This window comes from Siniperca chuatsi, linkage group LG17 (assembly GCF_020085105.1).
Source record: "Siniperca chuatsi isolate FFG_IHB_CAS linkage group LG17, ASM2008510v1, whole genome shotgun sequence".
NCBI classification, from domain to species: Eukaryota; Metazoa; Chordata; class Actinopteri; order Centrarchiformes; family Sinipercidae; genus Siniperca; species Siniperca chuatsi.
In genome coordinates, this window is record NC_058058.1 from 23,136,742 (window position 1) to 23,164,482 (window position 27,741).

At 42.2% G+C, this 27,741-nt stretch overlaps 1 protein-coding gene across 4 annotated transcripts in view; it reads right to left on the reverse strand.

Annotated features, from left to right (window-relative positions):
- The window catches only part of arid1ab (AT rich interactive domain 1Ab (SWI-like)), a 51,033-nt gene extending 24,603 nt beyond the window's left edge, over positions 1-26,430 (reverse strand). Inside the window, exons 1-4 of one of the 4 annotated variants that reach the window (XM_044170903.1) lie at positions 25,127-26,430; positions 7,087-7,311; positions 3,399-4,085; positions 2,426-2,542 (exon numbers count right to left, since the gene is read on the reverse strand). In XM_044170903.1, the coding sequence (XP_044026838.1) occupies positions 2,426-2,542; positions 3,399-4,085; positions 7,087-7,311; positions 25,127-26,026 (1,929 nt within the window). In that variant the 5' untranslated portion in view covers positions 26,027-26,430. The remainder of the gene's footprint in view (positions 1-2,425; positions 2,543-3,398; positions 4,086-7,086; positions 7,312-25,126) is intronic. The other 3 variants (XM_044170905.1, XM_044170904.1, XM_044170906.1) reach the window with 3 other exon arrangements.
- Between the last annotated feature and the right edge of the window lie 1,311 nt (positions 26,431-27,741).

The following is a 27,741-nucleotide window of genomic DNA, read 5'->3' on the forward strand; positions in this document are numbered from 1 at the left end:
AGCCAATCACCAAGCACCGATAGGGAATCCCCGAGAAGTCAGAGGGAAATAAATAAAAATAGCCCTGGCCTGGCCTCCTCGGCCAATGGCTGAGCCCACAGAGAGATGTATAAATAAATAAGAGAAATAAATAAAAGAGGAGGGAAACACATCCTGAGGGCATCCCCTACTGCCATAGACACGCTGCCTCTCATCTCTCCCTCCCTCTCAGCATCTCCCACTCCAACCAATCACTCACACTATTTGAAGTTATTTGCTTGCACTCCCTCAATCCCCCCCCCCCACCCCCACCCCACCCAGACTCCGCTCTCTCACTTTCATTCTCTCTCATTAATGATCTCATTTCTCACTCTCCTTCCCTGAGGCCCAGAATGAGGTTAGCTCCGCAGTCTGACCTATAAACACTGCCATGGAAACTGCAACGTGTTAAAGCGAGACACCTCTTTAACAGGGAAGATGGGGGAGAGGTGGGGAGGGAAGGGGGTTCTCTCACCTTTATTTTAGCCAGAGGGCTATCAGACGCCAGATTTGCTTCACTTTCAACAATCCTTTTCCTGGCAGAAATGTTTTTTTGCCCTCTCAGAATTTCTTTCCCCTAACAAGTCAGTAGAAACCTGCACTGCTTGAACACGCTTTACTCACTCTTGGCATCGGCTTGTTGTTGTGTACTGTGTATGTTGAAGTCAGAGGCAGCAGAGAAGGGGTCTAAATTCAAAACATGGCAGTAGGGATGCAGATTTTTACTCTTGTCACTTCTGCCTCTAACATTTAAAATTTCATTGATTTCATCCCCAAATTTCAGTCATTACTGTCATTAATATCCAGATAGTGGGTCAAAAACATTGCTATGTGCCACCTGGGGAAAGCTTTGTTGGAATTTTATGCAGACTTCAGTATCTCCTAACATGTCAGTAATTTAGCAGGCATGTCAAAAGAAAGCAGTAAACAAGCCTGGGAATCTACCAGTGTCAGCAGTCCAAAGTACTGAATATTGACCCTACTCTAGTAAAGCATGCAATACCCAGAGTAGTTATAGTTCTGAAAAAGCATAAAATGTCCACCACATTGCTCTGAAAAGATTGGTGCAGCTGAATTCAAGTGTTTGATAGTCAATGGATAGTCAAAAATCCCACATTTCTATGTATTTTCCACACTCTGAGTGCTCTGGTCACAATAGAAAACTTTGGTTTACGACTGTGCCTACTACTATGTGGTACCTCTTACTGCTGTAGGCTGATGTTTGCTGCATGATAGAACAAAGCCACGTGCCAGCTGAGGTTGGTTACACGACAACAGTTAACAGAGAAATTAACTGGTCAATTTCTTATTTTTTCTGAGCTTTAAACCCAGCTATGTTTAACAGTTTAGGGGACGGATAAGAGAGTAAACAACAGCAGGTGTTAACTATTCGGGGTGGGGGAAAGAAATTGACTCACAAAAAACATTTAACCAGTGATGTTGGTCATAAATAACACTTTCATTCCATCATTCTCATACAGGTAGAAGACTGTAAGATGCTTCCAAATAATGCAGTTAAGTGTTTTAAATTTTAAAAAACGGCATACTTTTTCTGTTAGTCAGGCAATGACTTTCATCGAGACCTTTTAGCTATATGTTTCACATCACATTTCAAGGAAGTAAGATCCTAGAAATGGTGCCCCCCTTTATATTTATTCAATTGAGAATCGGTTCTGAATCGAACCCAATTGTGACACCAAGAATTGGAATCGAACTTTGAGATTCCCAAATATTCCCACCCCCATTAACTGTGTGTTTATTTAGCGGTGCTTCACTGTAGTTGAATTTGGACTGGTATGGAAGTGAGTCACTAATGACTAAGGTTGCTTTCACACTGGCAGTTTAGTCCAGATCCATGTGCGGTTTGCCTACATACATAGTAAAATCAACCGTTTTATTGAACCTGAGTGCAGATCAAGTAAACATCTCAATGAGATCTGGTCTAAAATCTGTTCCAGTCAAACAGTGGTGCCATCCATGAGCAGAGGAAGGGCAGAGAAGGTGGCTGTAACGACACTTGCAGTAGGATGATTTTCTAAGGTAGTTCTATCACATGCTGGTTGTCAACATTTTGACAAATAAATGGGTCTACAAATTCAGAATCCAAGTTAAATCCCTAATTCTCTTTTAATAAAAAAAAAAGCTACTTGCAGTGCAACAATACTAGTTATTGTCTTTTATGGTCATAGCTGCAGGAGAGCATGATTACCAGCCGCTGGACCGGCTTTGGCCATGAGATTAAAAACTACGAAATTTCTGGTTGTAAATGTGTCTGCTTTAGTGGGATTATAAAATATATATTAACAGGGCAAACTATGGAGGTGCTTGGTGCCCATAGAGGCCAGTGGATGAAACCCAGCTACAAGTAGCACAAGTCAGAAGTTAAATGAAGAGACAGAGGGCTCACCGGCAGACTGGATGGCCGGGCCTGCATGCTGTCTTCTTGACTGCTCTTGTTGGAAGCCATGGGCTGGTTGGAAGGAGGAGCGCTGGACTGGGAGCTAAAGGAATCCTGGGACAGTTCCTGATTATGCGGACAAGAAAGAGATAATACGATGGATTCCACACATGTAAAAACAAATCCCCAAATCAAGCATCTGGTTACTGCTTATTGTTTCTTTGCAATGTACAGCAATTCAACCACTGACACATAGATACAAATAACACATCTCCACTGGGCTGGATAAATGTAGTGTGCCATGCCATGAGCAACTGTGATTTGAATACTTCCTGTATTGCACGACTGTGTCGCCATAGGAGAGACGTGGCACGGGAAAAGTCACCGCTTACTTAACAGCTCTTTCCTGAGTAGCTCACTTGTGGCTTCATCTTCATTTTATCTTGGTGTTTTTCACCAACAACCTGAACTGAACAGCAAAGCTTCGCTCCCATGTAATGTAGGAGTTGTTGTGTGTTCTAAATCCTACGGTTCTTACTATTCATTTAACAGACAGGAGCCTCTTTAATTAAGTAATTAATTAAACTTAGGTCAAAGATTTATTCAAAAACCTACTATAGTTGCTTCACAGTTTAAGCCTTCCAGATATTCACCCCATTTCTGGACCAGTTATGTTTTAGAAAACTAAGTGCATTCTATTAATTTTAACATTCTATTACACAACAAAGTCAAATATGACCAAAAGGCCATGAAACAAGGAGGGACTGGAAGGTGTTTACGATGAAGCAGCTTTTCAGTGCATTAACATTGTAAGTGAGGCATGGACTGCATCTATACAGCACTGATAAAGTACAGCAAACGTAAAGAGCATGCGTCAGCTCAGGAAACTCTGCTGCAAACTAATGGAAACATAGATGGGCCCGACACGGCACATCACATTATAGCTAAAGTGTGCTAACAGAGTTATGTGTGATGTTATTACCTGTGGAGGAGGTGGGAACCTCTGATATGGTGACTGTTGCTGCTGCTGTTGCTGTTGTTGTTGTTGTTGTTGCTGCTGCTGCTGCTGCTGTTGCTGTTGCAGGGGGGGTGTCTGGGAGTAAGGAGATGGTTGACCCTGCTGGCCATGACCTGGAGGTTGCTGGGCTTGAGGAGGTGGACCTCCTGTTTGTTGCTGTTGTTGCTGCTGTTGTTGTGGGGGCCCTTGTTGCTGCTGCGGCTGCTGCTGCTGCTGCTGCTGCTGCTGCGGGGTTTGCTGCTGTGGTGGCTGCCCTGGTCCAGGGGGTTGTGGGTAGCCAGGCTGGCCCTGAGGGCCCTGCTGAGTTTGGGGACCAGGTCCCTGCTGCTGTTGAGGCGGCTGCTGCTGCTGGGGAGGGACGTAGGGCGGCTGTCCTGGCTGAGACTGTGGGGGCTGACTAAAGGGAGGCTGACCCGGAGCAGGGCCGTGGGGACCTTGGGATTGTTGGTAGGGGGTTCCTGGCTGCCCGTGCTGGCCAGGAGGCTGCGAAGGGTGGCCCTGCTGGGGGTAGGGAGTTCCAGAGCTGCCCTGGGGTTGGCCAGGATACGGAGGCTGCTGTTGGCCAGGGTGAGGGGCGGGGCCATGCTGACCATAGTAGCCCTGGCTCTGCTGGCTGTAGCCACCTGGCCCCTGTTGTCCATAGGCTGACATCTAAACATGAAAACAGAAAGATGGTCAGGATCAACAATAGTTCACCTTAAAAAGGGGAAGAACACTCATATGTGAGTAAATATAACCCAGCTCAGTTGAATTGCCTGTGAACATAAACAGCTTTCTTCAGCTGAACTAAGATTTTACTACAGGTTTACTATCCTGAGCCCCTCTGTGGAATATCAATCACTACCTGAGTACAGTCTGTGCGCTGACAGGATCCTTCCTAAAGGAAGGAAAAATATATAAAAATAACCCAATATCCACAGTCACCTCTTTGATTTTATCATTCATTCTCAGCGGAGCAATCAGAGCATCTCTTCATCTTACTCACAGATTAAAAGGGAAAGACAACTGTTCTCTGTCTGTCTGTAAGAGAGAGAAGTGTGCTCCTCGCTATAAACTGATCAGTCAAAGCGCATAAGAAAAACCATCTCAAGTGTAGGAATTCAGCCATGTATCGCTTTAAATTACAGCCGTGAAAATAAAAATTGAGTTTTGACTTCATCTCCTTGAACTTCAATATGAGGCTTTTCATATTCTACCCGATCCTGCTCGCAGAAAGCCTTTCAATACAGCGTTTTCGTTTCATTACCCTCAAGGAGCAAGGAAGGAGAAAACCCTGACCTTGTGAGGGAACACAGTAATAAAAAAAGAAGAGAATAAAAGCCACGTGTTGTTTTGGGAGGGTTTTCAGATACTCCAGAATTCAAAGAAAATAAGAGATAGTAAAGAACTGCCACACATTTAAAACAACATGAAGTGGCTGTATTGTATCTGTCTGACAAAGGGGAGGGAAGCCGTTTTCTTCTCTGCAGGGCACTTATCGAGTCCATGGTCAGACACCAGGCTTTCCAGTATGAGATAATCACACCGCACAATGGGCACAAGACAGCGGACGTGGAAGAAAAGGCTTCACTCTACGGGATTCCCTGCATGCATTTCTCTGTTAAGACAGACTGCCTGGCTGAGAGAGTTCAAGAAGGGGCTTTTTCCTAGCTATGAGTAAGTAGCTACAGCAAACTGGACGTTTGCGGTTTTCAATTGGGCGACGCTGTCAGAAGGTGCTCCCTACTGGGCCTGTACACACAACTTGAATTTTCCGCAACTTTTGATTTCGAGTATAAAAATAAACCCGACAGTGAAAAGAGATTGCTCTCTTTCAGTCTGTTCCTATAAAAGCTTTTTTTCTCCAGCCACTTTTGGACAAATTTTTTTTTGGACTGTTGGGCTCTCCAGTAACTTTTGTTGGTTGTATTATCTACGATCAGTATGGGTGGGAATCTTTGGGAATCCGACAATTCGATTCCTATCCTTGGCGTCATTCTCAAATGAATAAATAGAAAGGTGTGTACTATTTTCAGGTTCTTACTCCTCTGAAATGCAATATGAAACATAACAGGTAGTTAACTGCATTAATTTGGAAACATGTTACAGGACCAGTCAGACCTTTTGCTACTAGACTTCAATAAACATTGTGTCTATGGTGCTCTTCTGTCTCCTTAAAAGAATAGATTGACAATTTGGAAATACGCTTTTTTGCTTTCTTACCAAGAGGTAGATGGAACGATCAATACCTATTTCATACCTGTCTGTCAAGGTAACAAAATATATCTTGTTTGTTTAACCCGTACAATAAAGTGTAAAAATGGCCAGGCGCAATACCTCACGGACAGAGCCAGGTTGGCTGTTTCCCCGTTTCCAGTCTTTATGCTACGCTAAGCTAACTGTCTCCTAGCTCCAGCTTCTTATTGAACAGACAGATGTGAAGAGTGGTAAAATGTTTTCATCCGACTCTTTGCAAAAAACAAATAAGCATATTTCCCAAAATATCAACTATCCATCAGCCCCACCTTCAGACTGGACTGATTACACCCTTACATATCCGCATCATGACTACTCACTATAAACAAGTAACTGGCTTTTAAACTCCTGCAAACTTCCCCACGCCTGATGTCCGATGAGTCTACTCCATAAAGTCACTTTATCTACTGTATGCTACGATTTCCACCATTCCTGTAACAGTCACAGACCAAATAAACACTCTACTGCATCAACTAGCGGGAAAGTAAAAAAACTTATTAACCTGTGGTCTGGACTTCAAACCATGTCCTGCACCATGACTAAGTACCACAGACACTCAAAATGGCCCTGTTAAATGTCCTCTCCTAAGGCAGGAGGTCTTTCATTTTTAATAACTTATTGGTTTCACCTGGTTTAGACTTTTTACTAACAACAGAGATGTGGCTTGTGTCTGGTGATGCAAGCCTGTGTCCATCATTTTCTCAGTTCCCCCAGCACCACAGGTTGCGGTGGTGGTTTGGAACTTATTTTTAAAAAGAGTGCCACCCTATTATATTCCTTACTGAAGTGGGCAGGACAAATTTCATTCACTATTTTTTAATATGCTGCCCTCCCAACCTTAACAGTAGTTTCTTATCAGAGTTCACATCCTCATTACAAGAGACAGTGACATAATATTTGGTGTTTTCAACACTCATGCTGATGATTGTTCAGACAGGTTTAACTTGAACATGACACAATCTTTTTAACCTTGGCCAACATGTCTCTGGTCCCAGACAAAACCCTGCGTCACATGCTGCACTATTTTGAACTTGCTCCATTTTGAAGATGCCCACATCTCTCTCGCATCGTCTTAAATGTCGATTCTACTTAAGATAAGGAAATAAGCAGACCACGTGTTCTTGTTATATCAACAGCCAATCTTTTCAAGAAATGCCAGTAAAATTCTCAGATTTTGCTAGAAAGTAAACTACAAGAACTTCTGATCATCACAATGACGTGGTAAATAGGCTTCAAAGGTTCATCTCATTTATCCAGGTTACACTGAAATCACTGGGTTGAAGATCTGATTGAAGACGTTCCACCACATAAATGTCTTCAATCATAAAACTTTAAGTCCAACTGTAACTTCAAAGAGAGGTTGTGCAAGGTTACAATGAAGATGCAGGGAAAGTAATCTAAATCAATAATTACTGACCTGCTGTCCATACTGCATGCTGCCCATAGCGCCAGGTGTTCGGCTCTGCATAGCCATTGGATACCTCTGAGGGCCTGGAGGTCCGTAGCCCTGCCCTGGGTAAGAGCCTCCCTGCTGGGGTCCAGGCCCTGTGGGGGGAGGCCCTTGCTGCTGCTGGGAGTAGGGGTTGGGTCCTCCATATGGCTGGACACGTATCTTCCCTACCTGGTCCATTGGGCTTGAAGGCTGGACGACACACCGAGAGAATTTGCAATGTTTTAAATGAGCTGAAACAGTGGACGGATGGACTGGCAATTCTGGCATCAAAACTGTATGGACAAGGTTTTACTTTAGAGATAATTGTCTGTCATACACTCATGGTTTTGGGGTTGATGGTTATGGTGTGTCTACTGCCCCTGTTTGACTGTGCAGTCACACACCCTAACAAGCTATTACAAGCTCTATAATGATGCAACTGATGGGATACTGTTCTGAATCCAGTGATGTGACAGGAAAAGATGAGAAAATGTAGTCCAGTTCAAATATAGCAAGAGTTATTTTGGAACCTTTTTAGTGGGTTTTCTTGAAAAAGCATTATCCAGAAATGAACACAAATGATAACTCAACCAATGAAATGTGTCGTGCAAGCATCATCTCATAAACCAGTCAGAGTATAATCAAGCAAATATAGAACAAAAAGCAGAAGGGGGAGGGAAAAAGACACTAGTGGATTTACTTTCCTACTAGAAAGGGAAAAAATTGGCCATGAATGAATGAATGAGCCCACTATATCCGCCAGGAGCGTTTCCCTGCCCAGGAGATCATTGTGCCAGTGGGTGGATACTGTTACGGCGTAGACGTTGGGGAGGGTTTCTATGAAAATAAGCTTAAGGAAGTGGAAGTGTCTGCGGTGGCTGGAGCTGGGCCCACCCATCAGCTGCAGCCACGTCAGGATGGAGGCTGGGGTGGTGGTGGGGGCTGACCTTGGCCGGCTTGGACTCGGGGAGATCCACATGGCCCGGGCAGGCAATGTTACTGGGGCCAGACGGCCTTTCTGGCTGGAGAGCCGGGGAGGGAAACGGAGAGCAGAGGAGGAAGAGAAGGGGGGTTCGTAATGAGGTAGCCTCGCCTGTCAACAGCTGGAGCCAAGGTCATAAAGTGTCTGATGCTGTGTGTGTACATAAGAGATGAGCTTGGTGGAATCCTCCCAAACAAAGCACTCCTCCAGTGTAACAAAAAATAAATAGAATTAAAAAATGGAATTCCATTGAAAGAAAACTACATTCACACCAGGGCTGTGTGGGTATCTGCATGGTTGGCACAATCAGATGCCATCAACTCATCACAAAGCTGGCAGCCCCTGTGTGTTCCCATCAAACCCACCGCAGTGGCGAAAGTACGAGCCGCAATGGGGGCTTTGAAGTAGCAACACCTCCTGGCCTGCTGACCTCGGGCAGCAGACACAAAGCTTTCATTGCTTCCCACGGTTATTAATCGTGTGTGTGTGTTTTTTTTTCCTCCCCCAAAAACCTCTTTTCCTTGGTTAAGGGAGACAACCACCGGGGCTATTTATAGCCAGCGAGACGGAGAGGGCAGTCTGCCGAAAATGTAACAGGTCCCAGCTGCACTGCTGTTTGAACCTGGGCCAGGCCTTGCTCTTCCTGGGCTTTAATAAAGCAGCAGGCTTTGGCACTCTATGAATGACAGTGCTGCAATGAGAGAGAGAGGAGGTTGGGTGGGGGGGGTGGCTCAGCAGGAGACTTGCGCGTGTGTGTGTGTGAAAATATGTGTGTGTGTGTTGGGGGTGACTGTAGGTGTTGGAGGTGGTGGTGGGTGGGTGGGGGCCAACAGGCTGTCAGGGTGTTCAACCAACATTATCCAAGATAACATATTCCGCTCCAGGTTTTCCTTCTAGCCTCCCCCAGGCCACACTCTCCTGAGCTGTACAGGTTCAGGAGAATATGTGTGTGTTATGTTGTGTGTATGGAGGGAAAGGGGGGGGGGGTGTTACTATGCTCCCCAGGGTCATTACCAACCGCACCGTGGGGGGAAGAGGTAACAGGCCCTGGTAGGCACTCTACTATGACCTCTAATGCACTTTTAACCCCAGTCTGCAAGGAAGGACACCAAACCTCCCTCCCCCCACCTGACACCATGCCATGACGGGAGTCCACTCAACACACTACTCAGCCTAAAGATGACTGGTGAAGCTGACACCACCTTGTTGCTGGTTTTAAATCCATTTCAGACAGTTGTATTTGTCCAATTATGGCAAACAACAAAAAAATCTTCCCACCAACAAAGCTGGAGCGACTTCTCTCACTGGAGAGAAATATGCTATAGCTCTTTCCTAATGAGCTGCTTAAGCAGTTAGACAGAGCCTCCTGTGTCATCCGTAAAGTGTGCCACTGAGGCCTGAATCACCCGCTAACGTCCTCCAATCCACATGAAAAATGACTAGTATGCTAACAAACTACAGAGCAGCAACACTAAAGGTAAAATCTATTTCTCATTTAGACAAAATCTCCCAGCGATGACCGGGGCCATAAAACAATCAACCTTTTTCCTCACCAATTTCGGTCGATATTTTGTCAGCAGTGAGAATATTTCTACTCCAGCTTGTGCACCCGCTTTTCCATTAAGAAGCCTTACAGCTCAGGCCCCTGACTCAGCAGGGAGAGAGCTGGAAAGTACAGCTCGAGTACAATCAGGGTTCCCAGCTACCTGAGCCACGAGAAGAATCCCTGTGGATGTTCCCAAAACAAACCACGCGTTTCTCTCTCAGGTCTCATTTAAAAACCACTCTAAAAGATGGAAATAGTGGTCATTTGACCACTGTGCTCACAAGTGTTAGACCACTATGTAACTTATTTTAATATTTTAAATAAAGCAGCCAACAATCTTTTCTACAAGTATTTACTAAATATTCACAGATTGTCTGATATTTTGTACCAATATTAACAGAATTTGGAAATTTTCATGCCAAAACATTGAAATAAATTGTAATAATTCAATGTTTACTGCAGGAAAACTAAATGAAAAATCCCTGGGGAAAAAAAAACTTAATTTAGACTACAATTCAAAATAATAAAATTATTTTAGGTGGGTTAACAGATCTGTAATGGATAATTCCAGTTCATGAAAACTATTTTCATATAGAGCTGCAAGCTCTGCAGCTGATTAACCAATAGACAGAAAGTTAAATCGGCAACTATCTTGATAAATCAAGCAACTGTTAAGTAATTTTTCAAACAAACATGCCAAACATTCCCCTTCTCAATTGTGAGGATTTGCGGCTTTTCTTTTCAGAAATCAGAAATACTTTATTGATCCCCGAGGTGAAACTCTTTTATATTGTAAATGGAATATCTTCGGGTTTTGGATAAATACAGCAATTTGGAAACGTCACCGTGGGTTTTAGAAAAATTAGCAGATTAAAATCAATAATGAAAATAATCGTTAGTTGCAGCCCTATTTTCAAAGTACTGGCCATCATACCAGCCCTATCAGTATAAAGAAATGGTACTCACCTAAGTCATTGGTAAATCGTTGTAATAAAGAGGAATTACCCTTTAAGGCATGGGCACGCAGGCCTGCTTCTTTGCAAGCTTCATCACTGAAACTACTACAATTCCCACAACATAACTGTGGAATAAATCCTGTATTCAATAAAATGCCAATATGTGCACAACAAATGGGTGTGACTCCTGCCTAAACCATGCTCATTATTATGTAATGATATTCGTAACATGTCAGAATGGATTTAGAAGTATGTGGTCTGAAGCCCAGTACAAATCTGGGGAATCCAGGATGTTAAACCTGCTCAAGAGGTCTTGTTTTTTTAACTCCTCGACCTCATTCGATCATGTTAACACATCTGTGCGCTGCACACTGGGAGATAGCTGTGGCCAGTCTACTGCTTGGGCCTTCATTGATCTGTTTACCAGCATTTTCCTCGCATTGCTTAAGTTGTTCACATCTGACACACCATTATACACCCTCCAAGATCCCAGAGAGCTTTGGTCGACACCAGGGCTGGAGCACTGCTGCTGTTGAGTAAAAGACCTTAAGCATCTGAATTAATTTTAATCATAACCAAAAAAAAAAAAAACAACTATAATTAAAAGTACTATTACTTTAAATATTGCTGGTACAAAGCTGAAAATAAATTGCCAATAGAAGGAATGAGGTGCATTCAAGGTGGAATAACATGCAAGTAAATGTTTAACATTAAATATAAAGATTCAGTAAGTTTACCCACATTTGTAAAACCGTCAGTAAAATGGTCAAACTTGTTATTTGTTGGCTTGAAATCAGTATGGTTGTTCATTGTTCAAGGGGCTAACACAGAAAGTGATTGGTTTCTGATGTATCAGAGGAAAATGTCAGGGGTTGGAGGTGGTGAGGGCCAGATAGACACAGTGGAAAGAAGATAAGGCGAGCAACATTACTGGGAAGAGTGTGAGTCTGAATCCATGTGCTTTGAAACACAAATGACTACAATCAAGGTCTAACACGATGACCTCCCAACTGCCACATGCTGGTCAAATTTGGCTTTGGAATTTGATCTTACAAGTGAAGTTTACTTGAATTACAAGTAAAGGGTTGAAAATATCTCAAAAAGGTAGTTGTCAAATTATTATTATTATTAGTTATTTGCCGTCAATATCATTCAGCCCTAAATCGGAATATAAATATATTCTTTTGTATATTATTATAAAATTCATTTGAGCAACAAAAAAAAAAGAAAGAAAAAAGACGTAGGGAGATTCCCTGACACACACAGATCAAAGGGTAGGTGAAAAAGCTTTGCAGCAACCCACTCATTTGTTTCTGAAACTGTCTCAGCTAAAAGGCTGATTTTCATTCCAAAAGGTCAATGGTATATTTGGATAGATATAACATACACAGATCATTCAGGTTACAAAATGTTGATAACCAACACTGTACTGTGTTTTGTGCCACTATTTGCCTTTTTATTTTGGAAGGAAAAATTAAGCAAATTATGAACGAAAAATAGTATTCAGTGTTTCCTGAAGAATTTCTTTTTATGAAACATATTTTAGAAATAAATTACTAAAACTCTCAATTTAAACCAAGAACAGTCCTATAAACATACTCATTTATTAAAACCCTCTAATGAGAATCAATTCAGGGCTAACTGGCCTTTTGCTAAAATCAGGTTTTTACTAAAAAGGCCAAAAATATTCCTGACATGTCGTTCTCTACTCCACACAGATTTCTAACAAACTTGCCACATACAGCAACAAAGTCTCAAACGTGCACACCGGATGGCAACTCAACTCACAACACTGCACTGTCTCTTTTTTTCTGCTCAGTCATCTAATCAATTTCTGGAGGAAACTCTTCCCCTCCCTTTTTTTCCCTCTCTTCCATAAAAAAATAAATAAATAACCACAATTAGCACATGGCTAATCTGCATAGAGGAAAGCCAAAGCACTCTTGGCAGAAGAGGTTGCACTGAGTATATTGTGTCATGACTGGGCTGCTGGTGGATATTGCAACTATTCAAAACTGTGTGTGTGTGTGTGTGTGTGTGTGTGACATGGGGATAGGGATTTGTAAGGGGCTGGGGAGGGTGGGATGGGGGTGGTGGGGGGGTCTGGAGCAGTGCCTGAGAGCAGAGCTGGAGTCTACAGGGCCGAGCGGAGCAGATGGACCGAGGGGGACAGACGATAAACAACTGCTGCTAATTTAATCCGCCACACGGCCACATGGCCTCGGCTCGGCACACACACCATTGTTCTGCGTTAAAGCCCTTCGACACGCAACACACGCCGGCTAAGGCCGCCCTCATATGGTGGCGGAGTCACACACACACACACACACACACATCACGTCCAAGAGTGACAAGATATCCTACCTGTGTCAACTTTAGGGGTGAGATGCACAGAGTTCAGTGAATCCGTGCACTTTGCTTTTAATAGCTTACTTCACGTTAATACTGTCATCCACATTCACAGTGGGATCTGCCCAGTATGACCAGTCTTTCACTGTTTAAGCACTGAGCACATCCACTGCAGAAGTGAAGGGTTATGTACTTCCAGGACAAGCACAGTGATCCTCATCCACTTTCTCCACTGACATTTTCCCAGCTGTGAGGAGTCATGCTGACAACACTTAAAAAGGTTCTCTATATGAGATTCTGAACATTAATATAGCAGCAAACAACTATTTTCTATGTAAAGATATAGTGGAGTAATGGCGTCCTGAGCAGAGAATGACGTCACACTGCGTCCACCTGTTGTCATTGTAGTCTTTGCTTTGGTTTTCTCAGTGGAGTCTCTCTTGTTTTGGTCTGAGATGCTGGTGCTCTAGTTCGACATTTGGCAGAGAATGTCGCACACAGTGCCTTTAAAAGCAGACTAACTTTAAACTGAATGTAGATACTCTTCATAGATAACAAAAAATAGGGCTGGGTATTAAACCCCAATGTCTGGTGAGACTTGAAATCTTTAGAGCAACAACTAAGGATTATTTCCATAATATATTTATGTACAGATTATTCTTAGAGCCAAAAGTGACATGAAAATGGCATGTTTTGTCCATCCAACAGCATAAAACTCCAAAAATATTCAGTAGACGATACTTTAAGACAGACAACCCGAAAACATAATGCCTTCAGCCACGGCTATTGCCGGCGCAGAGGCATAAAAACAAACCAAAACGGCCATGTTCTCAATTAAGCAATTAGTCTGCCTTCCCACTGCATCAATCTGAGAAGTACCAACTTCGAGCTGACCGCTGCATGACTCTGGATAAAAGCGACGAGGACCTGGGTTGGGTAGTGGGGGCGGCAGCTTGCGCCTGCTGGTGCTATCATCCACACCGAGCAGAGGCAACAGCACCCTACTCACCCAGATGTTCAGCCAGCTGTTCCAAGGAATTCAAAAGATGTTCGGGGAGGAGAGGAAGAAGGGAACTTGCACACTTGGAAGACTAAATCTGCTTTCACATCTCTGACAGAAGAGGGAAAAGTTTTGCCAGGGCTATTTGAGGTTGATACGAGGAGAATCAACAACAACAAAAACACGACTCTGCACCGGCGTGATTTAAGGGTGGAAAACACTGCTGCCGAAATGGTCCGTTGCACTTCTGAACACCTTATTCCCAGAGAAAAAGGTAGCTGTCACATAGATTACGAGATATTCCTAGGTCTGTTCAAATTTAGTTTGATAGCAGAGGAATGTTTTACTACTCAGTGTTTACTGATGAATAACAACATAGCTGCTGGGTGTTAACTGGTTCCCATCACTGTACTGACAGGCCCAGTGTGCGCTGTGAAAAAAATCTCCTGTTAGGTAGATCAGAGCAGCTTGCTGAGACCGTCCAGTTATTGCCTGATAAAAAAAAAAAGCTGCTGCCTGGCCTGTCAGTGTGATGTTGAGGTTGGAGGTACAAGAGAGTGAACATCGGACTGCCGGCTGTCAACCTGTCAGGCCAAACTTATATTTCCAGGTGACAGTGGCTGATTCCCAGGAATGAGACGAGGCGAGGGGTGTTTGGACTGGAAGCTCAGAAGGGCTGAGACCAGGGCCAGTGGGTATGGTGCACATTAGGCATGGGACGATATGAAAATTTCACGTCATGATTATCCGGGCCAAAATAATTGCGATTCATGATATTATCCCGATAATCGTCAAAATATGCTTAAAATCTATATTATTATTAAAATCTATCTACATCAACGATAGGACACACATCTGTTAGTGAAAATCAAACACTTTAAATCAGGTGATAATAAATCATAAGGTCCCCCTGTATAAATAAAGGATAAATAAATAAACAAACAGCAACATTGTGTAAGTCTGTTCTATCTTACAAGATAATCCCTGTTTGTTTGTTTTTTTTTAAATCAGGCTCTATTTTTCACTTCTCTACCATGATGTCAAATGGTACAGACAACAATTTCATTAATTGCATCAGTTTATTTACTCCAGACTTAAGAAATACAATAATTATCCTTTAACAAAAACACAGTCCAACTGGCATTGTGGCCTAGAGTCAAACTGTACTACTTTGGACCCGTTTTAATTTTTAAAAAACCTGAAAAACACTGTGGCACTTTTCTGTCATTAAACAGTACTGCTAGCCTTTTGGCCTAGAGAGTGAGACGTGCCAAACCTTGGAAATTCAAAATAACTCAGCAAATCAATACAGGACTGAACGTTTTTCTAGTCGCTCATGAGGTTATTCACGATTTTCCCGGTAACGGAAATTCACCACGATCAACTTATCTTGAGTGTTTTTTATCCCAAGCCGCGATAAAACCGTATGTCGTCCCATCCCTAGTGCACATTGTGGTGAAAAACGATAGAAGGCAAAACAGATTTAACAGTGGAAGAACTCCAAGTGATGTATACCGCACCTGCAGACTCAACAGACGCTGGAGCGTTTTTATCTTATGCACTGTTGGTAAAGAAGGTAATGAATGTTCAAAATCAAGCAAAATAGTTCCAGATTAATATCAAAAGTTCACCAATTTTAGACTATTTTAGGCAAGGCAAAGTTCTTGTTCAGCTGTTTGTGTTTAGAAAGCAACACTTAACGTTTGAGTACTTTGGCTTTTTTATTAAATAATTAAAAAAAGGGTTCTGTAAAAAAACGTTAGATTTCTAAAATACGGTATAAAAAAAGTATTGTTTTGGTATTGGAACCAAAACTCAGGGTATCTTTTGTAAATTTTCAATATTATACCTGAGTGGCCGGTTTCTCTGTTTGACGTCCACTTCATTGTCTGTCATATAACAAATCATTGTTCAAATGCAGTAAAAAAAAAAAAAAAAAAAGTTATAGTTTATAGTGTTTATAGTTACGGTCAACTGACATCCCATAACACACAGCAGTGTGGCTTATTTAAGGCCACAATGTGAGTACAGCGCAAGAATGGCAGTGCCGCTCAGGTTACATGAGTACTTCATCAGGACCGCTCGGGAAGAAAAAGTGGTCTTTGCTCTCCACTCCCGCTCAGAGATAAGCCACTTGACGTGTTAGCGGGCAGCGACTCCTCAGTCAGCATTGGAGGCAAGACAGTGATCGGTTACATCGCGTTGCAGAGGCTCGGCTCGGCTCGCGCCGCCGAGAAGGATGCTTATTCAGGCTGACCACTGGCACCCTGGACGACCCATTACGATAAGTGTGTCACTCACTACTATGCCAAAAATACCCTGGCTACTGAATGAAGCGAAGCTACTTAAGGACCTGGCTGGGTCACTGCCTGCCTCATGGTTAGAGTCACAACTCTGACACTGACATCAGACACACTGCTCTGTACACACACACACACACACACACACACACACACACACGGCCAGACGAAAACACGCTTGGTCATAATCTGAATCACAGACTAGTCATTTAAATGGAATATTGAGTTTGTGCGTTGCAGCAGAGCTGTCCACGTTTAATTTCCTACAGCATGGAGGGAAATAGCTTTTAGGCTGCAGTGAGGGACTGTTTCCAACATGTTTCAGGCCAGACTTAAGTGGACTGGAGAGTCTGTTGGGATTGTTAATTTGCACTCTCTCGTTGACAGAGAGAGCAACTACATGCCAACAACAGTTACAGATTTTTCTACAGCCATACCGCCACACTTTCAAGTCTCACAACAAGAGTGCAAACATCAGCCAAGCACCACATACTGTGTACATGTGTCTTTGGTGCATAAATCACGGTCACCTGCAACACCAGCCAGAAACAAAGACACTAAATAGCCCTTTTTGCTGCTGCTTTTGTCAGTGTAGCTTCATCCCTGCTGACCACTGGCTGCTCTGTTTTTTAACCATGAGCCCATCCAATCAAAACAAAACAATGGCTCCGTATCAAACTGGCTGCTAACTGGACGCCTGGTACGCTGCTGTACAGAAAGAGGCGGCTTTTAAACTTGTATAAACATTGGCCTAATTCTATGAAAAATGTACATTAATTATTTAGGCCAGTTAAAAATAAGAACTGGCACATAGCACTGGCACTTCATTTCGGACTGTACATTTTACAGTAAGTCAGACTTCAGCTATAAAAGTTTGTCAGAACTCTGTCTCTTCTTATAGTTTTGTGTAGTACAGCACGGTGTGAAGTAATTGCTAGGGCTGCTACTAATCATTATGTTCGTGAATTATGCTCAAAACCTGATTATATTTTAGTCTATAAAGCATCTGAAAATAGTAAAAATTTCCCCTCACAAGTTGCCACAGGCCAAGGTGATGTTCAAATTTCATCTGACCAACAATCCAAAACCCAAGAAGGATTCAGTTTAGGGCTGCAACTAACTATTATTTCCATTATTGATTAACATGCTGATTATTTATTTTTCTATTGCTCGATTAATCATTCGGCCAGTAACCTCAAAAATATCCATTACATGTTCCCAGAGCCCAAACTGACGTTGAAGTTCAAATGTCTTGTTTGTCAGAAACAACAGTCCAAATACCGAAGAGATTCAATTTACTATCACAGAAAACCAGCAAATATGAATGTTTTTGGAATTTTTGCATTAAAAATTAGTTGGGTTTTTTTAAATTAAAAAATAAATAAATAAATAAATTGAAGAAAAGAAAAAAAAAAAAAATCACACGATTAATTATCAAAATGGTTACCGATTACATTTCTGTTGATCAAACAAATTTAGGGCTGCATCTGATAATTTTCATTATCGATTAATCTGTAAAAAAAGAAAAAAAGAAGCCAGAATCAACTTGTTTTGTCCAACCAACAGTCCAAAACACAATGATATTTAGTTTAATATCATTGACGACTTAAGAAATCCAGAAAATATTCGTATTTGAGAAGCTAGAACCAATGAATTTGGACATTTTTGTTGAAAAGATGATTTAAACAATTGAGAAATAATCAAAATAGTTGCCAATTACTTTGCTGTCAATCAACTAATCAATTAATCGAATTATCGTTTCAGCTCTAATTCAGTTTGCAGTGATACAAAAACAGTGAAAGCAGCAAATCCTCACATTTCAGAATTGCTACACAAAACAATGTTAACAATTATCAACGATTTAATTTCTATCAATCAGCTATCCGACTAATTGACTAGGCTAAGCATTTCAGAACTCGTTACTGCTTTCCTATTCTTGTGGTCTAAAGATCTAGATTCAAGATCTGGGTATTGATCCACCATTGTTTTGATCAAGATTACTTCAGTCTGCATAGGCTTTTCCCCAGCTCCAAGTGCACTCCACAGCTTTGGTTTTATTAGCCTCAAAAAGGCTGAAACGGTGCATACCACATTAGGCAAAACAGAAAGCAAGGCTATGACTAGAGGGCACAATCCACAAAAACAGACGTCATGATTGACTTCCACAAAACACATAAAGAGAGAAAGCCGTGTGCTTATGTTCTCTTTTGCCGCTTCATATACGAGCCATTGGCTTTTTTCTGCAGAGAGCAAAATGCAAGTGCTGCATGGTAGCTGGGAAGAAGCATCTTTCTCTACCTTCTAGCATCAACAACTGCACCAATTTAAAGGTTAACCGCTTTATTCCATAAAAACACACACACACCATACGTCACGTAAATGAAGTCTGTAGTCTCACACAGGCTCGGAGAAGGATATTACTATGCTAATATGGAGCATTTTAGAAGGTAAATGTCAAAAGAAATGAATTACCTTTACATTCCAGTGTGCCCTGATGCAAGTCTGACATTTGTCCGTGGAGGAGCTTGTTTTTCGCAGTGTATTTTCAATGTGCAACACTGGGCATCCAATTATTCAGATTAATAATTTTCACTATCAGGGATGTAAATTTACTTTTGGAGTCATTAAACCAAAGACTTCAACAGTATCACCAAATATTGGCTAGATAACTTTCTAGGCTATAGCTGGTGGAAGTCAATAAACCTGCAAGCGTTCAGTCAGATCTATATGCATTTTGCATGGTGGCCAGCTTCATACCCTGTTGTTCTGTTGTTTTTTTTCTGATGTGCCCTGTATCAGAAATTCATAGGTAGAATTAAGGCGTCTTGGATGATGCTACAGAGGAAAAAACAGTCAACTCTAGAAAAAGACCGAGTTGGAAAATGCAACACTGTCTGTGGCTGTCAGCGGGACGAAAAAGGCTGATGTTACTAAAGAACTACGGATGGCTGGTGACACGTGGAGTAAGAGCCGGTCAGAGAGGCTCCTGAGGCAGCGGCCAACACACACACAGACACACACACAGACACACACACACTCACAACGACCACCAAGTAACTGCCGCACTTTATACACAAATACACACAGCTGTCAGGGGCAGACGAAGATCATTCACAAAACACCCACCCCCCCCCTCCCCTGGGTATCACTGACACCGTTTCTCCCTTATACACACACACACACACACACACAGTTGCCGGGAGGCAGCATGCTGTCCATGTGGCCTGTGGAGAATCATTACTCAGCAGTGCAGACTAAAAAGCAGAGAGTGAACTTCCTTTTTGAATGCTCGGGCATCCTCTTCTCCACGGTACCAACCCCCACACAACAGCGTCTAAACAGTAACTGGAAGTTGCTCTGTATGCTTTCTTAACATGTGTTGTGTTTACTGAATGGAAACGACTCAAAGCGTAGGGCCGGCTGTCAAAGAACAGTATATCACTTTCTAGGGATTGTGTACAGGTTGATTGCTTGGTTTGACTGAGAAAGAGTCTACAACTCACAATACAATTTACAATCCTATAAAACTGAAGAAAGCAACAAATCCTCACATTTGAGAGCAGTAAGTTTGTTTTTTTTTGAAAGATTGTTCAATTATCAAAATAGTTGCCGATTCATTTTCTGGCGATCGACTAATCAAATCGTTGCAGCTCTAAACTGATACTAATAATGTCAACTTAAAATAGGGCTGCAAATAACGATTACGTTAATAATTTATTAATATACTGATTCATTTCTCCATCGTTTGGTCCATAGAATGTCAGCAAATAGCAAAGAACGTCCATTACAAGTTCCTAGACTCAAAGGTGACACCTTAAAATGTCTTGTGTTGTTCGACCAACAGTTCAGAACCTAAAGATATTGAGTTTAGTGTCACATATGAGAAGGAAAAGCATCAAATCTGCATATTTAAGAAGCTAAACACAGCAGATATTTGACATTTTTGCTTGAAAAATGACGATTCATCGATTATCAAAACAGCTGCCGGTTAATTTTCTGTCAATCGTCTACTATCGAACAAGCAAATTTTTGGCATATTGGCCAACAATTACTTAAATGATAAATCGATTGACAAAATAGTTGGCAACAGAGCTGAAATGATTAGTCAACTAATTGATTAGTCGATCTACAGAAAATTTAATCAGCTACTCATCAACTTTTTTGATAATCGATCAATAATTTAAAAGTTATTTGTCAAGCAGAAAAATGCCCAAAACTCCGTAGTTCCAGCTTCTCAAATGTGATCATTTCCTGCTGTTCTTTATGTGGTGGTAAACTAGATGTCTTTGGGTTTTGGACTGTTGGTCGGACAAAAAAATGCAGAGCCAGGCAAGACGTTTGCTCTGTTAAATATTAAATATATTCCATCTTCACTTTCACAGTAAAGCTGCCATGAAACGGTTTATTTGTACACTACTTTCTATTTGCAGCGGGGCTTCCCTTGTACATCAGCAGCAGAGCTGTGCGTCTATTAGCAGCAGTCAATTAATTTAACACCCTTGGTTTGGTGTTTTTCATTATGTTTTCAACTGTGGGACTTTCTCAGAAGAAATATTTACAAAGTGTCTTCGATTATGGTTTAATTCAAACTCAATTTGGGAAGTCAGTCTTGCAGAGCTGAGGGGGCATCCCCGATGGCTCACTCCCATGTGTTAGGCAGAGGGAAACACCTGCCGTTATACCATCCAAAACAACCACACTACAATCCACTTCAGACTATTTGTTTGTGCGCAAGGCATAATGAAAACCCATAACATTAGCCCTCACCCACCACTCAGTTAACACATGAATTCATCTTCGGCAGGTGAGTGGCCCCATAAAAAAATTTTAAAAAAAAAACACAGCCAACAGCACTTGGTCAGCTCTTCTGCAGAGGACAGTCTGCGAAAAACAGCAGTCTCTGCAGTCAAACATCAAACACATAGCCTAAATTCTCTGACTGAACATAATGTGCTCGTAATGGTGGCCTCATGTGACCTCTCCATGCCATGATTTGACAACAGTTTGTGTTCCAAAAACGGAAACTATTCGCTTCATATATGTGTCCATTTGCCCATGTGAGAGGTCCTGTCCTCCTGGCACCATGTCTGGGATTATATCCATTATGGTTTGTGTTCTCTACACCTGCACCACTGACACAGAGGCAAAAAAAAAAAAAAGAGAAAGAAACAAAACTCCTGCAAAAGTTTAAAGTGATTCTAATTCTTCCCATTTCGGTGACACTAATGAGTGCGTGACACGACCCGTTGGCCTTCTGCAAAAATACAGTTTCTGCTACCTTTAAGTATGCTTAACCAAAATGTTCAATTACCTTCCTAGGAACTCTTCTGTCACTTGCACAATAAGAATGACTCTGGGCTTCTTTAGCAAAGAAAGCACATCAGCCCATATGAAAAACCTGCATGGATGGCAATCTAGTAATCAAAAAGTGTTAAGAGGGTTGGGACAGACATCAGTCTTTTGTTTAAGAAATTGAGAGGATATAGTTTTAAGGATATGAACACAAACAAAGCGTACTACAAACTATTCTAATCACAACACTGCTTTCACATTTCCTTGTGTATGTGTGCTTTAATTGTAATACAGGGATGTCACGAACAATCTGCCACCTACAACTAGCACTATGCCCATAGATTCAAGAAAAGTGGCAGCAGAATTTTTTGCACGCTGTTCTTTGAGACATGCAGACGTTACAGCAAAGATAAGGCACTTATTCCAAGCTCATAACTCTAATTTGACACCAAGAATACAAAGAAAAATTTCAGTCTTTGTTTTGTCCACAGCACAACCAGAATTGAAACTACACAGCACTTATTAAATGCGATGAGCGTTACCTAGGCTGGTCCACATCCAGAACTCACAGTTAACAAATTAAAGAGACTAAACATTACATGTGCAATTTAGAAGCACTGATTCTTAAGAACAATAGAAAATGCTTCAGCCTTTTCTAAACTACTAACTGAAAATAAAAATGATTATCGAAATGAAATATATGATCAATTTGTCATTATATAATATGCTATTCACTAAATATGCAATGTCAATAAATAAGATCATAACCCATGTGGTCATCGCAGTAGTCTCCTTAAAAACGTGGCTGAAGACATGTCCTCAAAGAAGTGCAATGGTTAATATTGACCTAACTGTAAAAAAATAAATAAGAAGAAGCCCACTCCAGAGCATGAAAATACATGTTTAAAGCTTAAATAAAAACTTGACTGTGAAAATGTGCCTGTCTTGGTGGCCAAAAAGGAGCTTCAACTGAGAAAAGCACCCCATCCACACTAACTAAGATGCTGTCAATTCACCCCGTTTGCCAAAATTTAAAGCTGGCATTGGGTATGGACACTTCTCTACACACAGGAAGTGACAAATTGAAACAAAAAAGGGAAATCCAAACAACAGTGAGCAGCACTACGGGAAAAAGACAGATTCATCAGCATGACATTTCTTATTCCTTTTGGCACATTTTTTGTAAAGAATCACAGATCATCCCGGTCAGTGAATATGACCGCGCTGTCTACAGCCGCTGACGTCAAGTCGCAGGATATCTGGACATTTTTGCTGACATTTAAATAGAGCTATGAATGTGAAATGTGCAGCTGCAAGTGTCCACAATTTAGCTTGTTGTGATGCAGAAAAGTGTCACTCAAAATGTGTGAAAAGACTGCACCTTAAAGTTTCAAGCAACAAGTGGTGGTATCACTTCTGTAGATGCACAGTCTGTCCTTAATGACCACTCTTTGCTGGAAATAAGGCAGTAAAAACACAGTGCGTCTACTTTCTTGTAGAAATAAACCAATATACCAACACACATACAGCAAGACCTTTGTGCTGATAGTTCTATCGTATTTGATTAGTAGATGCCTCACACAAAATTACCTGATAAAAGCGAAAACAGGTAATGCCCAAATTATTTCAAGAGAATGCATACGAAATATTATCATTAGGGGAGGTCAATAAAATCTCCTCTTTAGGCCAAAGTGTCAGACAAAAACATGCCCAATTTGTGACAATGCTCTAAATATACCATTGAGACATCCTTCACGTTTATTAAAATGATTTTTTTTTAAATAGTCCTTTACTGTAAAAGGTAGCGCTACACACTCCACATCCAGCATGACACATGTGACACTTAACTGCAGAGTAAAAACACTACACGTGGCTGTTATCACTGGAGAGAGAGATGCAGTTAAGCAATGTTGACATGGTTACACTCTCTGCATGTGGAAGTAAATTAGGCGATTGTAAACCTGATGAAATAAAACGCTGTGACACTCGGCTGACACCTTGGTTGCTTGTAAACACAACTGCAGCCAGTCCAACTCTCTCACGTGGCCAGGAGGCCTTCTGGCACGCAAGTCTCCTCAACTCCTGGTCTGGAAACAGTGGAAAACACAGTTGTACAACGGGGCTACATGGCCACACCTACTCTATCTGCTGTACCAGAGTCAGCCAACTTGAACAAGCAGTGCACACAGTGTACCCAAAAGCAAAAAAAAAAAAAAAAAAACTTCAGGTGCAAGTCTGAGGTCAACAGCTAAAAATGACAGTAGAGATGTGACTCAGCACAAGTAAGCTTAAGGTTTAATCAAACAAATAAAAACAATGGTAGATCTCCATGAGTATAGCCATGATGCAAATTACTGCAGCGGGAGGAACTGAACAAAATGTGTCTCAAAATGCTCTCAAAAAATACAACCAATGAGTAAGTTATTATTCTGAAATTAATATTGTGTTTCTGGTGTATATTTCTGTTGATATGTGAGAATATTCAGATATATTAGTATATACCAAAATGTATTAAGATATTTTAAGACTACACAAATATATACAATAACGTTCTAAATGAATAAAAAATACAGAAAAGACACTGGGATGTTGTCTTGACACGGTGGAGGAACACATCACTGGGCAGAGGGGGCTGTTTTTCTGCAGCCTTCCATTACATGCAATTATAAATGGCCGAGAGCAGAGGGATGGGGAGCCAATCAGATCTCGGCTCGCATGTCAACCTAAGACCAACTGTCTCCTGGCTCTGACAGCAGGATTTTACCTCCATAATTCAAATCCCAAAGCAAAGGCAATCTGCACTTTGCCAACTCCAACCAGCGGGGCCGTGTTTACAAGGCGGCACATGGAGGAGAAACGCAGAAAGAAGCGAACGGAGTCGAACCGAGCCACAATGAATGAAACCCTCCGTCAAGATGAATCAATCGCGGTCACAATCACACTTTGATCCGAGTAAACACTTAGCGGATGTAATTGTTGCCATTCACTGGACTGTGAAACACATCTCCACTTCACTGTGCGGCGGCTTTTTAACCGACACGGGAGTCTTTTCTTAATGATTATGCAAATGTTATTTAACGGCTATCGGTGTCATTTGCATCTTGTTTATTGCATTGACAGGCATTGACACAACTTTGATAGCCCTGGTGGGAGCACAACACCAAAAATAAGCTATTTTGCCGATTCTCGCCGAAATAACAGTGGTTACAGCACTTAAATCTACAATGAGCCCGAAGAAGCACTGCGAAGAAATATCACCTTATTTCCCTCTGCACACACGCACACACACACGTACACACACACTTTCTCCTGACAAACTCTTGCTCTACTTAGTCAAACTCTTGCCCTGTACCCAGCAGGGACACACACTAATACCCACAACTCAGAAAGTTGTTTCTAACAGAATATGCGGCTTCTTTCTCTGTCTAAACACTATTGCAGGGGGTGGTATTGGGAGAAAGAGAGAGGCAGCCATTTTAGAGCTCTTGCTACATAGACAATGGCTGGTCCAATGCAATAAGCAACTCTACAGTGCCTTTTCTGAGATACTGGGTGACTTTAACTCAGTCAAACTGTCTCAGTGCAGTAAGTGAAGTTTACCTGATTTCTGTTTGGAGGCTGTCCAGTGTTTCCCGGGCTCATGGGAGGCGGATGGTGGGTCCTTTGTTGCCAACCCGGATGGACCCCACCATACTGACTGCTGCCCATATCTCCTGGTCCCTTATTGGCCCCTTCCTGATTGTTATAGTCTCCTTGGGGGTAATTCGGGTAGCTCCTGGCAGAGCTGGGGGATGTCAAAAGCTGATTTAAAGTTGGCGTAGACGTAGGTTGTTGGTTTCCCATGTTATACCTCTGATTATTGTACGAGGCAGCCATAGCTGTGGTTCCTCCTGCTGGCTGTTGCTTGCCTGGCTGCCCCCCAGCCGCCGGAGGCTGGTTGTTACGCGGGGAATTCATGGCCCCGTATCCTTGGCCCTGATAAGAAGTCCTGTTCTGGAACGGGCTGTAGTTGTTATAATGGTTGGGGTAGCCGTGTTCGTGTGAATTAGGGGGGTAAGGGTCCATCATGCCCGGCCCCGATGCAGCTGCCATGCCAGGGCTTTGTTGTCCGCCATGTTGATGAAAAGGGGCCCGGCTGTAGTGCTGGTTGTAACCGTAAGGAGGTGGAGGAAAGGGGCCCGGGTGGTGGTGTCCCATCCCGGGATGGTTATTCCCTTCGGGCCCGCCTGTATCATTCTGATTACTGCTATTATTATTTACCCTGGGCAAATTCCCGTTGCCGTTCTTCATGTCAGGATCCCCTCCTCCCCCAGCATTTCCAGCATCGGCCCCGTCCTGCAGCTCCTTCTGGCCAGGAGATCCGCCGTCAGGTCCCGGTTCCTTATTTTCATGCTGTTTCTCTCCCGGTACCGACTCCTCCTGTGGGTCCCGATCCGGCTTTTTGAGTTCGGATGGCGGGCTAGTGTTGAGAGTGGCGACGCTGGCGACCTGAGCGGCCATGATATCCCTCTCTCTCTCTCCCCCACTCTTTCTCTACCTCTCTCACTCTCAGCACGGCGACTCACTCACAATCAAACTCCGAATAACCATTGAATATAAATACAATTATATTTATAACAACGTACCCGTTGTCCCGGTTCATTCCCCCCTTTGCCCTCCGCCCGGACCGGTATCCGGTAATCCACCGCGACTCCGTTTAAAGTTAAAACAAAGAGGGGAAAGTTTGTGAAAGAAAAAATATATAAATACAGAGCCAGGGAAATAAATTTCACCGACACAAGTGAGTGTGTGTGTGTTGGATGGGGGGGCTTCTGTTACAGAACGAGAGCGCGAGCTAGAAATCAACCAAACCAGCACGAGGCTCCGCGAGACACAGCCATCTTACCGACCTGTCGCGAGAAAATGAAAGCCCGGAGTGGAATGCACAGTGAAAACTGGATCCGGACTGCGTTGACTGTCTAATAACATTGTTTATACCCAAGAAGAGCCATTATTGTAGGTTTAATGCGCTTTAAACTGAGCTCATACATAAAAATGTCGACGTATTCGAAAATCCCTGTTTGTTAGCATAAAGTACTGGTCATTCTGTGACTAATGAAGTGTTGCATATAGGTGAAAATCTTATGCTAATGAAGATTCACAGCAATTGACTGTCTGACAACGTGTGTTAGATTTAGATTCGAAGATTTCTAAGATATATAGGCTATATTTTATACATTTTTACAAAATGTGCTCTTTATTAGTTACTTTGTTTTATTTGGATTACCTATACATTTATACAGGGCTAGTGTCTATAATTTTTGCTTGTATGCTACTACATCTTGTTGATGCTGTTTGCTATGGTATAAACTAAGAATGTTCCATAGCTAAATAGCTATGTCTGTCCTAAGAAGTAAACACAATTTCAGTGCTTTAGTGACGAAAGGGAGTGTGACACGTTTAACTTAAGTTCAAATATGTTTAGCCACATGCTTTCATACAAGGCCACAGACTTTGTGTCTACAGTTTTATAGTATTAAACAATTAAAATGTCCCTTCCTTTTTCCATACTACTCTGCCTTGAAGTCAACCATAACTATTCAATCATTCTGATTACAAAAATTGCTTCATGCATGAGCTGTGTGTTCCTCTTTGTTACATTCACTTGTGCGCTTCATCTTAGTAGCTTATTAAACGAGTGGAACAAAATAAGCTTCTTCTGTTAGAGTGTGCTAATGGGTGGAAGTGACTGCTTCCACACTGCTTCCATGTGTCTACAAAATCAAATGAGAGGAGTGAGTACAGCGGAGGAAAGTAGAGGAAAGCATGAAATCACAACCTGTGAATGTCTGTGCAGCGTGTGTGTGTGTGTGTGTGTGTGTGTGTGTCAGAGGGAGAGAGAGAGAGAGGATAGAAAAAGAAGGATGGGGGATGGACTGAGCCAGTCACAGAGCAGGAAGTGAAGATACAAAAAAGAGAAACAGTGGTGGTGGAAAAGTGACAGTGTATAGGCCACTGAAATTCAACACATCACATGTTATCTGTTAAAAGTCAAATCTCACGCCAACACACACGAGAACGAGAAGAGAGTTGGAGAAAGCATAAAATCGCCCTATACAATTAATAGAAACAGACATCCTATGTCTCTCCACCACTCTCTCTCTCCCCACCCCCTTTCTTCGTGCTCTCTGCCTGCCTGCCTCGCGCTCTCCTAGCAGCAGCAGCCTTCCTGCTGC